Source organism: Bombus bifarius, unplaced genomic scaffold (genome assembly GCF_011952205.1).
Source record: "Bombus bifarius isolate JDL3187 unplaced genomic scaffold, Bbif_JDL3187 scf7180000009243, whole genome shotgun sequence".
Taxonomy (NCBI): domain Eukaryota; kingdom Metazoa; phylum Arthropoda; class Insecta; order Hymenoptera; family Apidae; genus Bombus; species Bombus bifarius.
Genome location: NW_022884989.1, coordinates 3,409,442 through 3,426,018, shown reverse-complemented (window position 1 = coordinate 3,426,018; position 16,577 = coordinate 3,409,442). Strand labels below are relative to the sequence as shown.

At 37.4% G+C, this 16,577-nt stretch overlaps 1 protein-coding gene across 6 annotated transcripts in view; it reads left to right on the top strand.

The window, feature by feature from the left end:
- The first annotated feature begins 427 nt into the window (after positions 1-427).
- LOC117214697 (protein groucho) overlaps positions 428-16,577 on the top strand; it is a 112,191-nt gene continuing 96,041 nt past the window's right edge. For 2 of the 6 annotated variants that reach the window (XM_033460932.1, XM_033460933.1), the window contains exons 1-2: positions 430-778; positions 6,712-6,915. In XM_033460932.1, the coding sequence (XP_033316823.1) occupies positions 6,880-6,915 (36 nt within the window). In that variant the 5' untranslated portion in view covers positions 430-778; positions 6,712-6,879. Of the gene's footprint in view, positions 779-6,711; positions 6,916-16,577 lie in introns of all 6 variants that reach the window. The other 4 variants (XM_033460934.1, XM_033460937.1, XM_033460931.1 and 1 more) reach the window with 3 other exon arrangements.

Sequence of the window (16,577 nt, the reverse complement as noted above, 5' to 3'; positions counted from 1 at the left end):
ACAAAACTTCGGTAAAAAGTTGCTGCAAGAGCGTAAGACATTAGCGGCGTGGTATTAGTAAGTTAAATAGGTATTACAATTTCCGATAATAGAAGCCGCATTGGGTGCGATCTTTCGTGGGCCGTTTTCAACAGTAGAATGAATTCGCTCGACGGATGTTGTGGTCGTATCATTGAAAGAGAAGAAAACTTGCAATTTCATAATTATTATGAAATTAGCCATTATTGCCATTATTGGTTTCTTTGATATAAGGAAACAACGAATCGCCCCTGTCGGTCGACGCCCTTGACTCGACGAACTGAGAAACGAGTCGAAGAAGGATGGACTATGAAAAGAAAAGGGACGGGCATTCCGCTCCTTTGTGTATATTCGTGTCCCCTTATTGGTGTGTCAGTGTCGTTGCCGCGATGGATAGTGTTAGTAGCCGCTCATTGGTGTTCGCCGCGGCGGCAAGCGGCGTTCACACGTTTCCCGTCATCCACTTCGGTACCCGGCTCGCAGTCGAGCGTCGTTCGTTGTACGGTGCGGTTGTGACGTTCGCGATTCGTCTCGACGCTTTATACGTTCGATATATGTACATATTTGTATATGTGTGACATTGTGCACGCGTTTTCTTTTTTTCTTTGAACTATACATATATACATGAAGTGTTTGTGATAGTGCATAGAGATCATCGGTGTGTGTCGGTTATATTTTTTCGCATAGTGCCAAGGTGGATTAAAGACGTATCTCCTGAGAAAACGAAACGCAAGAAGCAGGAAAGGAGTCACGAGTAGAGGTATTATTTACTGACAGCTTTTTCTATTGACCATTCCCGATTCGTCTGTTGCCAATGGGAGAAATTATTGTTTGCCGCGTCGTTTAACGTGTTCGCGATAGATTTTTGTGTAAACACAAACGCTTCACCGTCGGTTCTCTTCTCGTGAAATGCTAATTGTTCAAAATCGCGATAGTCGGCAATTATACCCGATAACCCGGTTTATTATTTGTTTAACGACGATATAAAATGACAATCTATAAGGGTAACGTTTTGAACAGAAACCGTCAACAAACCGTGTTGATGTTTTCCGTTTTCGAAAATAGTGTCATTAATTTACTTTGTATCGTTTATATACATTGTCACATGGTGGTAATACCATCGTGTAGGAGAACTTATCAACAACCCTGTATCGTGTAACATTAACCTTGATAATTGCTTTCAGTTGCTTTGCTCAGTTCGTTGCCAACTCAAATGGCCGGTAATTATAGAAATGTTAGCAGATTTCAATAGCTTTTCGCGATGCACCGGAAATTACGTGTTCGAAAACGACGTAGTTGCGGGTACATGTCGTCTGGTTAAATCTGATTTTAATCGGCCTGATGTTTTAAACGATAAGACGATCTTTCAACCGTCAGAACATTGCAGCACCCGTTTAATCTGTGTCTTTCGGGTTATTTTCGTTTCAATTACGTTTCTCTGTCTTTGAAACATTCCTTAACTTTTTGCAAATCATTAAATAAAATTGTTGATAACGTGCTCGATTTCAAGTCTAATTTTACACTAAAGTATTTCTTAAAACGATGAAAATGATTTAGTTCGTTGAAATGAGAACGAGATCGTAACACGAAAATATGAAGCATTGTGAGGTTAACCGTTAACCTGCGTCTATTAAACTAATTTGAAAGAAGTCAGTGACGAGTTTCGCTCTTTCTCAGTTTAATAAGCAGTACCACTGGCAGCACCTTCGATGCGACACAGCTGCGAAGTAAATTACTGGAAAGAGATACGACGGTAGCGGGAATGGGAGTTAGCTACAAGCGGCGGCGGGGGAGGGGGTAATCGCGAATCAACCGTACATGGCTCATTAAATCATCCAGACAATCGACACGTTTTACTCGCTACTTTCTTCGTCGGTCGGCTTCTTAGATCTGTTACTATGCATTTTTCTTCTTTTACCATGGTATTTCCATATACATTATTTCTTTAACGGCCAATAAACTTATTAGATATACGATTAACTGCGATAACACACGGAAGAAAATAAATAGAAAGGGAAATGGTGTTGTTTATTTACTATTATACCAATGATGTGTATGTGCTATATATATTTAAATGTTTAAGTATTAAACCTTAATAATATCGATTAACTGCTCGAATTTCTGATAAATTAACTATAGTACTTGTGTCGATATTTAGTACATACTAGACGCTACGATGTAATGGCTCATCAAGCAGTATCGCTTATTAACGTTATTGTTCATTGTAATTTTTTGCTTAAATGTTAATTAACCGAATAAAATGTCAACCATTTATCGATGACACGTGCCTGCGCACATACGCGCGCGCATCACGTAGCCAAGTCGCACGCTACGCTATTGGTTCCCGTCGATAAACCGTAATTTCGTTAATGCGCGGGTTACTGTGGGAAATCCTTTAAGTTGCAGAGTGCAGCACGCGCGTCGGTACTTGACCATGTCGCGATAACGATCACGAGGGAAAAGAATCACGGAGATCGCGTGATTAAGGATCTTAATGGCGATTAAGCGAGATTCGTGATAACTTCCTTCGTGACTTGCCCGTGCACTGCTGTGTCCGGTAATAGGTTCCCTTCCTTCAACCGGACGTATAGGTGTCTTTGAACAGCTGCAACGTTATGCTTGTTTATTTTCCTTTTCACGAATTTCATCTGAGCACACAGCTCAACCGTTTTGTCTCGCGTCGCATATACCTTCGGATTGTTTGACGAATGGTAGAAACGTTGAAGATACGTATTCGAAATATCGATCGTCCCCTGTAAATTTTTCTTCCTAGGAACAATAGCTTATGAAAGTGTGTATGTACATACTTACATATTTTTGCATTTGCCGTATAAAATACATGTATTATGTATGTGTATTGTATATTCTATATGTTATGTTTTCATCGTATATACGTGTTATATAAAATATTTGAGAATTTCATTATCATGTAGTGAGACACAACCAATTTTGATATTTACATGGAAAAAATTTGAAATTAATCCAAGAATGTGTGTAGAAGCTGTAAGATATTTACTTCCAATAAATTATTATTGTATGTTATATTAGTCCATATGTAACATGAATTAGTATGTAGCATAAATGTGGACCGTATAAGTGCTAAAAATGGTGCTGCTGAATATGTCAAGGTTATTTGTATATAACGAATAACTGACCGCTGGACACTTTTATGATTTTTGTGAAATATGTACTTAGTTGCACTAAAAAATATCTTGTAGCTTCTATATCTCATTGCTCTATATCACATTATCAGATTTGTTTCAAACTTTACCTATGTAATTATGATAGTCAGATCTTATTACAGTGTTAGAAATTTTAACATATTTTGTATAATACACATAATATATTTATAAAAGATTTCTACAAGGATTCGAATAATTGCGGGAGCACATTTAGGTTATGTACAACGTCAGATTTGAAGTCTCCGCGTATTTCATAGATCTTTGGGATTTAAAAAGGGCAGTTTAAAATTCTGCTAATTCCTTAATTAAGAATCTATTGAAATGAAGAAAATGATTACTGACATATCCATGGTATTAATCTTGAATGATAAAATTAGCCGAAAATTTAGTGTAACCACAACTAAAGAAATGATCGTAAATTTTTGGCCGGTGATTATTTGCGATCTGTATGTTATTACATCGGGCGATAGAAAACAGGCCATAAAGGCGTCGCGAGTTAAACTGTTGAAAGTTTTCATCGTTTCGTCATATCCGTATATTGCAAATTGATGGAAATGACTGTTCAAATTTGGCTGCGAGTTTTTCACGTACGCCCGCTCCATTATACATCGCTTGTGAAATATATTATCCGTGGAGAATGGTCTGTTAACGGAGTTACATGACTCCATTTTCATGTTACACGAAACATCATCCGGCGTTACAAAGAGCCCGTAATGACACGTGCACGTGTGTGAAATCGCCTCGTATGTCAATGTGGAAATGATGACAACAACGAAATCCTTCGTTTCGATGAAAAATTTTATACTCCACTACGTTTTATTCCTGAACGTTTTCACTCCGGTATTTTAAATTATTCAGTCACTTTCAATTCTGAATTTGCATGTATAGCTGTCATAAACAGTGCTGCGCTTCGTTATTTAATACATATGTACATAATTCGCACATGCGCGAACTTCGTTTCGTATAACTGATTTATTATGTGAAAATTACTTGAGGAAGATCCAAATTGCCCTAATGCAAGCCATTAATACTCGTATATATACTGGTACACGAGAGTACATTTATTTTAACATTCTTGTTTACTCGTAATGTTAACATGTTTTGTAAAGATTATGAATCATTTCGAGTTTTACTAATTTATCATTAACGAGGAGTAACGTGATATCTTGTTTTGGTGTAGTTTTTGTGTGTATTATGAATCATGTGTGAAATTCATAACGGCGAGGTTACAATCTTCACTAAGTTGTTAATTCGATTTGAAGAAAACATAAAGAGATTTCAGATATTTAAATTCGATGAAATTTTTTTCAAATACTTCAAATACTCGGAGGAATCTAGTTTCTTGAAAAGTGACACGAGCCATTTAAATAATCGAGTGACCCATTTAATTCGACAAATCAAATTACCTGTCTCAAATTCCGAACGGTATAGCGTGTTAAAGTCATAAAGGAGTAAATTACACGTGCAAATTATCGCGAGATATACGTTAAATTCCTGATGTCTACGATCTTCGCAGATCATACGCGATATTAGAAAAACAAAAGGAACATCTATATTATCGTCGGCGAGTAGGTATAGGTAAATAAATTGTACAAGTAGCGAGATCTTTTTTAATTTGTTTAATTAATTCAGCTAGTCGATCGTTTATACTTTAATTTCCCTGAATTACCATTCCCTACGGTTGAATTAAATTCATGCATCGCTAATAGGTTATAACGAGTCATTTGTTCGTCGTCCGCCATTATCGATATTTCGATACATCGTTCCACGATACGTCGTCATTTTTAATCGATAATTGAATGCGTTCAACGAAAGTGTTGGACGCAAGAAAGTATTAGCCGCGTGGAAGTAAACTGTTTACCGAAAACAGTATTTTTTTTAAATACAACACACAATTTCCGTACGTGACATTTCGTTCGTGCAACAGCTTTACGTTTGGTTTAAACGAGAGGGCGCGCTGGGCGCACTTACTTTTTCCTATCTCCTTTTTCTCCTTGCTGCTCCATTTCCTCCTCCCGTTCTTTTATTCCCAATTTTTTTGCTCCTACTTTTCTCTCCGTTCTTTGTCGCCTTGCGTTAGAAACACGCCTTGGAGATTAGGATAAATGTTCTCGAAATGGTGACGGAGCATGGTTTACATGGCTCGTAAATCGAACGATAAATTGATCGACCAGATTCATGAAACCGCATACACACGCATCACGGCCGTATAAATAATTTCGAAATCCATATGCGATGCGTAGCTGGAAATTTTTCCGCCCTATGAAAATTGAAAATGGGAGATGGCTTTTATTTTTTTTATTTTTTTCGTACATTAAGCTTACAGTTATTTTCATGAATTTTTCGATAGTTTCCATGTCATACGTGCTCGTACGAGGAATATGAAATGTCGTTGTGAAAGTTGATTGGGAATTTTAAGTTGTAGCACTTCGTATTTTTATACTCGGGACGTTGATTTTATCTTCATACGAATAATCGTATTCCGCGTGTGACAGTGATCGATACAAATTAATTTAACGTCGTTCAGAATCCTTCGCTGATTACTGAAAATTTCTCTTCTTCTCGATGAACATAAATGCACATAACCTGCTGTTTTACGGTCTTCTTTCTGCTACTACGAATTGCTGGCCGGGTTCGGTATGTCGGTCGTGTCTGTGCGACGCGATAGTGTAGTTAATGTATGCGCAATTTTAATCATCCAACTTTTACAGTGGTGACCCATTGAATATTTAAACTGTAATTACCAGCGTAATTTATTATCAATAGAGTATGATCATCTTGGTTTTAGCAAGAATTTTAAGAAATAATTTCCATTGTTGTAAAACTGTAAATTCGGAAAATTTACTTCGGATATTTAATATAGCGGATAAATAAACTGATATGTATAATATACAATTATTTTTGTCCGAATAAATAACAAAAAACTGTATGTTTCTAGTACTTACAATACAGAAAGGAAAAGATCTCAAACCAATAGTTTTAACAGGTAATGTTATATTATACTCGCGGTGAATAAAATTAATTAAAAATTAAACCTGCCCTTCTCCTCTCTTCTTTCTAACGTTTGTATCTCTTCGGACGCCTTATCTTTTTTAAAATATCTTATTCATTAAAATCAGAGAATATACATATATATCTCATATAGATATAGAATTATATCGAATATTAAGATCGAACGTTTAAAGATTATCTGTATTTTCGTAAATAGCAAAGAGATTGCGAAATTGAGTAAAAGTGGAGTCGATCGAATTGCTTTCTAAGAGACTTATACATATTCATGTTATCCGTATAATCTCAGCGAGCGATTAAAAACTAGTCCAAAACTTATAATTTCATCGGGAGATTGAAAACTACCTGGTATAGTCTAAACATGTAAATGACTATGTAAGACTAATGATTTGGTTCTAAGAAAAGCAAGAGCGTCACGCGAAATCACGACTTCTCAGGAAGAAGTTTACGAAACACCTTGGTTTTGTTCAAAGTAACGAATCATGTCGTGTTATAATTACAGTTGGCGAAGATCTTGATGCTGAACACCGAGGGAAGACCGTTGGCGTTTCTCCAAGATCCTGAGAATGTTACTGCAAAGATCGAGCCGGGGAATGGATCATGAAATGACCGTGTACAAAGGACATTGCGGACGCGTGTGATTCTTGCGGATTATTTAGCCACAATTAAGATGTACCCCGCGCCGGCGAGACACCCAGCCGCTCCCGTAAGTAATTCTAACAAAAACAAAATACGATTCCATTCGATCGAGTAGAATTTTGTTTATCCGCAGTTCGATTATGCGAACAAAGGAACGATCAGTTTCATCGCGTACATTTACGAATCGATAGGTGAGAGCCTCTGTTTACTCTGTACGATCGTATTCGTTATACGTATAATTCCTATAGCGATAATGATTTCTTTTAATTCAGTATGAACGAAGAAGACTATAGAAACTGTTTTGTTTTTCTATCTGTTCGAACAAGCGAGGTTCTAGTAGAAATGAAACAAGCTCTAATAAAATAAAAGAAAATGGAAATTAAAAAAAAAAAAGGAAAGGAACAAATAAAAGACGCGCCCTTTTGTTTTATTTTCTTTATCATCGTCTTTTTCAAGTTTCACAGACGGCGAGTGAAACATGGTTGTCGCGGTCGAAATTACGAGAGGCGCGGGCGTTACTCTCTCCTGTAACTCGAGATACCGCGAACTTAGCCAATTTTTATTGTGCCCGACGTAGTTTCGCTTTGGAACCGCTAATTTTTGTAATTTTCTTTTCCTCGGGGAAATTTTTATAATGTATGCTTTATGGTGTCGCGGCAAGTATTCCGGCTGGAAGGAATGTTTGCACGAATGTTGACTTGGGTATTGTAAAAAGTTCTACCGTGCAAGAATAATCTAAGTAAACGTTCATTGTGAATTATTTTGGCGATGAGAGTATCCTTGGTGTAGAATTTTAGAAATAGTAGCCTTGTGATTGTTTCCCTTAATATCGGAACATTACCAACCATATAAATGCTGAACGCAGTAAACTTCTTAAACTTCAGAACCTCTAAGGTATTCGAGTAGCGTAAAATAATCTTGCAGTTCTATGTTTCTTTCAATAATTCTATATTCTATTCAATCTACACGAAATGGATAATATAGCGTATTTCGATACAATTTTTGCCAATAACATTTGTTATGTTAATTTTTTTATATCAAATAACTTCAACTAATACATAAATAATAAGGATTACCACGGACGCAGTACACGTGCAAAACGACGACAAACCAGGGCAACATGTTGCTAATAGTAAGTGAAAAGAGGGGATCTCGTTGTGTGAATTATGGGTTTCGTGAAATGAAGGAAACGAGGAAAAGGTAGGATTTATCGTACGTACCTGAAATTTATTTTTTCTGCTAGTAAATTGGGAGATTTCTACGATTAATCGCGAATGTGTTACGCGTTTCCTGAAGCGACGGGGAGAGAAACCAGGAAAGGAAAGATTTACTATATAAACTTGAAATTTCATTTCTTTCTATAATATTGATATCACGATGAACCGGGAGAGAAGCGCCTTAAGTACTTCTACGAGCGAAGAAGAAAAGGCGTCGGTGCTCGTGAGCTTTCAACTTTTCTTTTCAAAGTAGTTACCCCGTCAGTTGCTCTAACACCATCGCGGCGTTGCCGATGGCCTATATTATCCTCTCTCCCCTTTCATGTGCCCACTTATGGGATGCCTTCAATTTTAATTCACCGCTTTGTTCATTGTTTGAACTATTAAGCGTTCGTTCAGGATTCTTCGCGCGGCAAAAGTTTACCGGGTTGATGTTACTTTTCCTGTTGCTAGATTTTATTCATCCGCGACAGTGTATCTCGTTACTTGTGATCTCGGAGCATGAAACAGCCCTGTGTTTTCGAACGTTTCTTCTAAGATGATTAGCATCTGGGTAGCCACGTGAGATATCACTCGAATACGGTTGCGTATGTAAATATCCTTGTTTCGTCTGGATTTTCACATTTTTCTCGGTTCGCAGTTAAGCCTTCCTGCAGCCACATCCCCGCACCACCACCACCGGCACTCGTGTTTTCTCTGTCCCTCTTTCTCTCGCTTCCTCGTTCTCTCCTCTTCTCACACCAGCTCGTTGCAAAGAATAAACCAAATGGCGGTTATGAAGTTTACGGAAGAAAGGATCGGCACGGAATAATATAATTGCAGGGTCATAGCAGAAAAAGCATTCTCCTTTATACGCGCTTTAACCGGTCGCCTTTGCATTTTCATTTTCTTACTGCAAATAATTCCACTATTCAAAGAATGCTTTGGCCTGGCCGCCCTCTTTTTTACTTTTTCACCGCCGTTATAATTTCACGCGTCACATAAGCTCAAAGTCCTTTATGCGAAACGAGACCACCGGAGAATTCGCTGACACAGGAGGCCTCTAGAAATTATAGAGATTATTTATAGAGGGAGAGACAGAGAGAGAGAGAGAGAGAGGACAAGTCAACGTACAACAATTGCCGTTCGTAGAAGCTGCTGGTTGGTGCTGGTGCCGTTGATATGTGGGTACACTTGCCGGTTGTTTGCTTATTGGCGCTAATGTGGCGCCGTTCAAGGGGCACAAAGTGGTTCAATAATTTCCTCATGAGGATTCTTAAAGAGTAAAATCGTTCTTGCAATAATACGCGGTTTATTCTATTCATAGAAGTCGAATTTGTACGCTATGTTGCACAACATTCGATCCGATTGGTATCTGTTCTATCTACCAACTCTTGCCATGCGTAGAGTTCGTTTCATTCTTATTCGATACGTACGTAGTTCTTATCAAAAAAAAAGAAATTGATTTAACTGTTTTGCTTTTTTATTACTGGTCTCGTCGGTAGCTAATCTTCGTCGTAATAAATTTATTTTGCCAATTGTGAAAGTTAAATGTTTGACTATAGTCGAATGTTACTGCGTACTCGTTCACTGGAGGATTCAAGTTTAATCCACGAGCTACTGAAATTTATTCTCCTTCGCTGTAAGCTGTCATAACCATATACACATTCTGTATAATAATATAAAAAATGCTTGTATACATTTATTAAAAATTGAAAGTTCTTCGGAATAGTTGTAGAAATTAATTATACACCGTATGGAGGATAAAATAGAAACTATTTGTTCATCGAGGAACTAATTTCGTTGTAAAGTAATAGAAGAATTGTCGTTAAGTAGATAGGACGATAATTAAAATTAATCGGTTAAGTTACATCGATACTAACTCTCTGTCGACAAACGGAGAATTTAATCCGCCAGTTCTTCCAAATTTGTATTTATATGGAAGATAATTTCATACAATCGATCCAACGAATGCTTGTCCAAAGTATTAAAAGTATTATGGATGAGTATCCCGGAGAATGTTAAGCTGAGAGAAGTTTAAAGATTTAACGTAAGACTGCATATACATTTACAAATATGTACATGTAGAGAGTTTTACGGTCGGGGTGTTCGCTTATCCGCTGTTTAGAGGCGGAGAAATTGATTTTGAATTTACCATCGCGAATGATAGATGGTCTGCAGTCATAATAGAAGCGAACACTATCCTAAGCGCTAAGAACTGACCCATTCTCTACACTTGGCAACCAAATAAATGATGGGACGGCTACGACCATTGTGCTCGTAAACTATGTAACTTGAGCCTTTACGAAGAAGAGATAGATAATAAAAGCAGGAGTTGCTCGATGGAACATTGTTGTTCGCTCGTTACTTTGCCAAATCGTAGATGACACACGATTGAAGTCATTCGTAAAGATTATTGAAAATGTAGGTTACAAGAAAGAAAGAACGATACACGCGTTGCAAAGTATTCTTATTGAAAAAATTCTATACATACAATGGACAAAATTTCACGAAGCGAATTGAGAAACTTAGCGAAGAAAGCGGTCGCAAGACGAAATGGTGAGTTAACTAAATTGTGTCGGAAGTTTTGGTTTTAGCGTTTTGGTATTAATTATGTTTGCATTGATAATTATTAAATTGCGAATGTTTATTCATTAATACAAAATTTAAAATTGCAAAATTGTACAGAATTCACATAATACGTAAATTATTACTCGTCTTATGATATTTATTTAATCAATTTAATATTTAATTGATAGATAAAAATCTAACAATTCTAATAATTCTTCAAAAATATTCTTCCTCTTATATTTAGAAAATAAATAAAAATTCCGTAATGATTCAACTATCCAACTAGGAAGAACGCTTACGTTTACGATTATCGTCATCGACACGTTTCATTAAACATCTGGAAGTAATTGTACGTATCTTGATAGATAAGTTCAAGCGTGTTGGTAGGTTCTGCTCTTACCACTGTCAAACGGATGGTGATAATAGAAACAATAACTGGCACGGTAATGACTGTTATCCTTGATTGTCTAGTAGCGTGTCCTACAGAGGAAGTAAAGAACTTAATCAACCTACTGTGCATGAATGTGTTGATTTCAGGCATACCATTCATACGTACACTATTGTCCATAAGTCGTAAGACGTTTAATACAGTTATACAGGGTGGTTGGTAACTGGTGGTACAAGCGAAAAAGGGGGTGATTCTACGCGAAAAAAGAAGTTGAAAATATAGAATAAAAATTGTTCGTTTCAGGCTTTGTTTTCGAGAAAATCGACTTTGAATTTTCGCTCGGTACGCGTGCACTTTATCGCGTCTCGTTATAACGGATCTCACTGTAGATTTTTAAAAAAATTAAAAAAAAAATTAGAAAAAGAAAGTTTTTATTCTATATTTTCTACTTGTTTTTTCGCGTAGAATCACCCCCTCTCCGCTTGTACCACCAGTTACCAACCACCCTGTATACGTATAAACGAATATTATTACACGTAATTATAAAATTGTCTTGATTTATGACCAAGATTGTACTTATCTTAATTTTGTTTTCTCTTCACCAAGTTGTATAAATCTACCACTTGATAAATATCCCATTTTCCGCATGTAGTTCGATCTTCGAAAATAAAACTAGAAAATATTAAAGGTAAATTATACAGAATTGTTTCCAACTTCGTATTGTGTTCTCTCTTTTTACGTTGATAATTATCCAATTGCGTTTTGCAATTATGTGGAATGTACTGCAATGATATACGGTATAATTGCATTGTGGTTGGAACTTGTAACATCTACGCGGAACGAACGTTTGATCGATCAACGATATGTACATATTTATTACGCAAAAAAGAAGGAGAAAACAGGATGCGAAAAGAAATGTCACGTTAACGAAAAGTTGCAGCCTCCTTGCAAATGTATCACGCTGATATATAGATTTTAGCAAAGGATAACAAAGGACAAAGGGACGCGCTTTGTTTCTTCCTCTCTTTCTTCTCTTTCAGTCTTTCCCTACCACTTCACCTTTTCCCTCCTTCTTCTCTCACTCTATCTAACGTTCGCTTATTCATTCGTATTCCATCTGCATACACAATCTTGTGAATCGTTTATGCTGTTTGTACGTGGGACTTGACGGTTTTTCGATGTCTTCTCTTATTTTAAAGTATTTAAGTTATAATCACGTTGAATCTACGAAGCACGAAAAAAAACAGATACCCACGGAATCGCATAAATATTTTCAAAATCTTTGTCGAATACCGTGTATCTTCTTCAAGTTTCCCGTTGAACCAGTGTCTCTCAACCTTTTTCGAATCGTGACTTTTGTAACAACCAATTACGATCCTAACTGCGTACATTTGCATAACCTGTTATTACCTGTAATTAACCGAATACTCAATGAAACATTAGCTGTGTGTATTTTTGCGTCTGATCAATCGGTTGTAAAAACGTGATTATATCCGCTAAATTTTACAATATTTCTGTTCGTTTATGGACAATCAATGTTGGAATATCGAGCAAATGTATTGTAATAGAATCGCGTTGAAATCGTTGCGACAAAATTCATATAAAAATAGGTAATACGAGTTAGAAATAACCGCGACTACCTTTAAAAAAATATTTTGCAGTCCTCTGGCAAGTCGCGATTCGCACGTTACGATTGCAAAACTCTTACTTATTAAAGATTACTAGATATTAAGGATTCAAGTATTACGATCACCGAGAGAATACTGGAACGTAGCGGTAGCGATAAAATTTTCTATAAGAATAAGGGTAATTAAAAATGACCGTAATCACGTTGCGAGTAGCGACTTTTAAATTAAGATTCGCAGCATTAGACGTTAACGTACAATCATATACAGGGTCATTGGTAACAGGTGGTACAAGCGGAAAGGGGGTGATTCTACGCGAAAAAAGAAGTCGAAAATATAGAATAAAAATTTTTCGTTTGAGGCTTTGTTTTCGAGAAAATCGATTTTGAATTTTCGCTCGGTACGCGTGCACTTTATCGCGTCTCGTTATAACGGATCTCACTGTAGATTTAAAAAAAAAAGAAAAAAAATTTTTATTTTATATTTTCGACTTCTTTTTTCGCGTAGAATCACCCCCTTTCCGCTTGTACCACCAGTTACCAACCACCCTGTATATTCATTATCGACAGGAATGTGTAAACGAAGGTAAAAATTGGAAAGATTTCCGTTTTTAATCGAACGTCGTTTACCGTTAAGATGGTGCTCGAAAATCGTGTCGGTCCACAATGCATCCGGATAGAAAAGCGAAATTGCAACATAAAAATGATTCTCCACCGCGAGTTTTTTCAGTGCGTCCACGACGATGGGGGTTGGGATTGGGGGTGGGGGTGGGGGGCGACACTGGTATACGCCGATGACAATCGCTGATCAAATTGCACGACGACTAATTGTTCGTCGAGTCGTCCCATCCGAATTGAAACGAGGAGCGAAAATTGAAATGCTCGCCGGAGGGTCACTTGATTCTGAAATAGAAAAAGTCATACTAGACGGCCGATTGGTAACAATGGATGCCAATGACGAATTTATACTTTGGAGATGCGTTCGCGGAAGAGGCAGATGCAGATGCGGTTTTCCCCGTTGAATAGCGTTTCTGCCATGTACAATGACTTAGGAAAATATCTCAACTTGTACTATAAAAAAACTTTCGCGTGTACATACGTTGTGCGTGTTGTATGAAACATTTTCGAATTTCTTTGACGCTGTAACGAGATTCGACTGTCGCGATCGTATTGGTGAATAAATAAATTGAAGATCGATCTGAAACATCAATTTAAACGTATATTTAGTAAAGAAGAAAAAAAAAAAACGTATAACGAGCATTGGAGATGGTCCCGTTGGATATTGAAGTTTATTAATGTAATGGATAATTGAGTTTTTAAATAATTTTATGATCTTTCGCTCTGCGAAATATACCATACACTTGCGTTAAATATCTTGTACCTTCTACGTACATTTCCAGATTCGTTTCAAACTTTGCCAATATAACCGTGATAATCGTGTCTCGTTACAACGTTGATGAAATCTCGAAATGCTTCGCGTAACACGCGTAATATATTCATAAAAAGTTTTTATAGATGTTGAAATACTTTGGCGAATCAGTGTGGATATATGTCAGCTCTGCTGTACTTCGAATTACAGAAGCAGTCTCGTAATTTCGTTGGATCTCATCGAGAAAATTTCCACGAATAGTTACGATATCCTTACAATCTCTAAATGCCTTTGTTTCTCGCCTTAACGTTTAACATCGTTATATAACGTGAACTCGTTCTTCCAGGCGATAAAAATGCTTGGAGATTTCGAGTCGGTTTTCGTCCACGTGTTTTACCACCACTCGTCTTAAAGTAATGGAAAAGTTCCAAAGTTTTTGCGTATATGCTTTCGAGTCACCGTCGTGAACAAGTCGGAGAATTCTTCTGTCTTGACGTTAGAGGAATTTGGTAATTCAGTTTTTATACATACGGATCACGATTGAAGGCGATACATTTTGGAACGTTATATCCAGCGATACGGCGCACATACTTTTTACGAAATATACACACGCCTTTTATATATGTTATCAAACAAATTTTTCGGTATTTCTGGCTCGATGCATCTGGCAATTTAGTATTTTTGTACACATATCCGGCACGGTACTCGTGTATTTACACGCTTCCATCTTTATTTAATACGTAAATAGCGGGATTTTTAACAGAATCAGATATGTGTGTGTATTTTCCGGTTTATTTGATCCTAAAAAACATTATTTCTTGTCGAGTAAAAAATTGTATTGTTTTTACAAGCGTTGGGTATTTAAACGTGAAAGTAGGAACGTGATGTGTGTTATGTTAATAACAGTTAACAGACAATTGGATGAATTTCCCGTAATAATTTTTGCGCTCGGATTATTTACGATAATATCGTTATCGGCGCGCGTGTACGTGGATATTATCGTTTGTAAACAGTTCGTTTTTGTATTCTATAGCTGCCAGTTGTTTATCATAATTGAAATTAAAAAGGTTTATAGGAAACGTATTGTTGCGAGTCCCGTGAATTTTATGTGCTCCTCTTTTCGCACGGCAAACAACGCGCAGGCTGTGTATACGCGTGCATATCCTTCGCTCGAAAATACGAACAAAAACGATCTGCTGGTCGATGAAAAGCGCTTGGAGTGATTAATCGCGAGGATTAATTAATCGCAGAGGGAGCAAGAAACCGCATGGTTTCGCTGATTAATCCGTCGCTGGCCTGGTGGATACGGTGCACGACGACGTTTCGTGAAATCGTAATCAGACGAATGGTCTTTTTCATCGTCGAATGATGGACTACGATACACGTTCAGAGGATTTCTGCTCCTGTCTTATTATTCTATTCTTCGTTCTATATTACAGCTGTACATAGAATATAACTGTGCATAAAGTAAGTTTTATTTTCATTCCTCCTGCCAAGGAAAGAGAACGAAAAAAAAAAGGAATAATGGTCGTTCAAAAATACGTAGGAAATATAATTCATAAAATTTTAACAAATTCCCTGGTGGAATGTAATTCACGAAAGTTTCATTCTCGTGGTTAAAAGCGTTCGTTGAAAATCGTCCCGCAGTGTAGATTCGATCTCGATTGAAAAAAGACGCGACTTACTTAGGTTGTCTGTACGCGTGTATATGTAGAGAAGTGGAAGGAAAGAAAGCCGTTTTCGGGTTGCAACCCTCGTAATTGGTGGGTTTCAGCGACATAATTCTTGGCCCCGAGGCATATCACAGGCCTATGGGCTTTAAGCCTTCGTCGACGGGTCCATTGGGGTGGTTGCCCACCTCTTCTCATATACACATCGTCCTCTTTCTCGTTGTGTACACGGGGGTGCGGCTCGGGCTTTACCCGACTGTTGGGATCTGCTAGGCTCCGGAGTTTGAGGGTAAGAACGGTATGACAAGCATTTGATGAGGGGACCAACGCCACCCACTGAAATCCCAACGAGTGGTTCTCATTTTGGGTTACTCTTGCAACGATTATCCGCTATAGAAGCCGACCATCTCGTTATGAAGACGCGATAATTGGTAGTTCTGTCTAGTAATAATATACAAAAGACTTGACTATCGTCCAAAGAAAAGAATATCGTCGAGGAAGGAGCGTTGAAAAAATGTATCACGTAGCTTCACGTAAACAATATTACGATCGTCGATCTTCTTCTGAAAACTATAACCAATAATCGTAATTAGCCAAAAATATCTTATTGTTTGTTATCGTTTACGTATCTGATTCTCTTTCGGAGCAAAGTAAATTCCTTGATATCGTTAACGATAAATAAACAAGACAACAATAAGAACACTTTGATTTAAAGCGAGCATAGTTTGTGGCTTGAAAACATAGGATGGCGGCGAGTCAGCGGGATTTTCTGCCTGCAGCCCATTTATACGCTATTGTGCAGTCGGTGTGCGTTTTTCCTTGGTGACGGACGTGCGGTCGAAGAATGTAACGTGGCCGGGGAAGATTGATCACCACTGCCAACTGTGTCGAGAACGTCGCAACACTCTTGC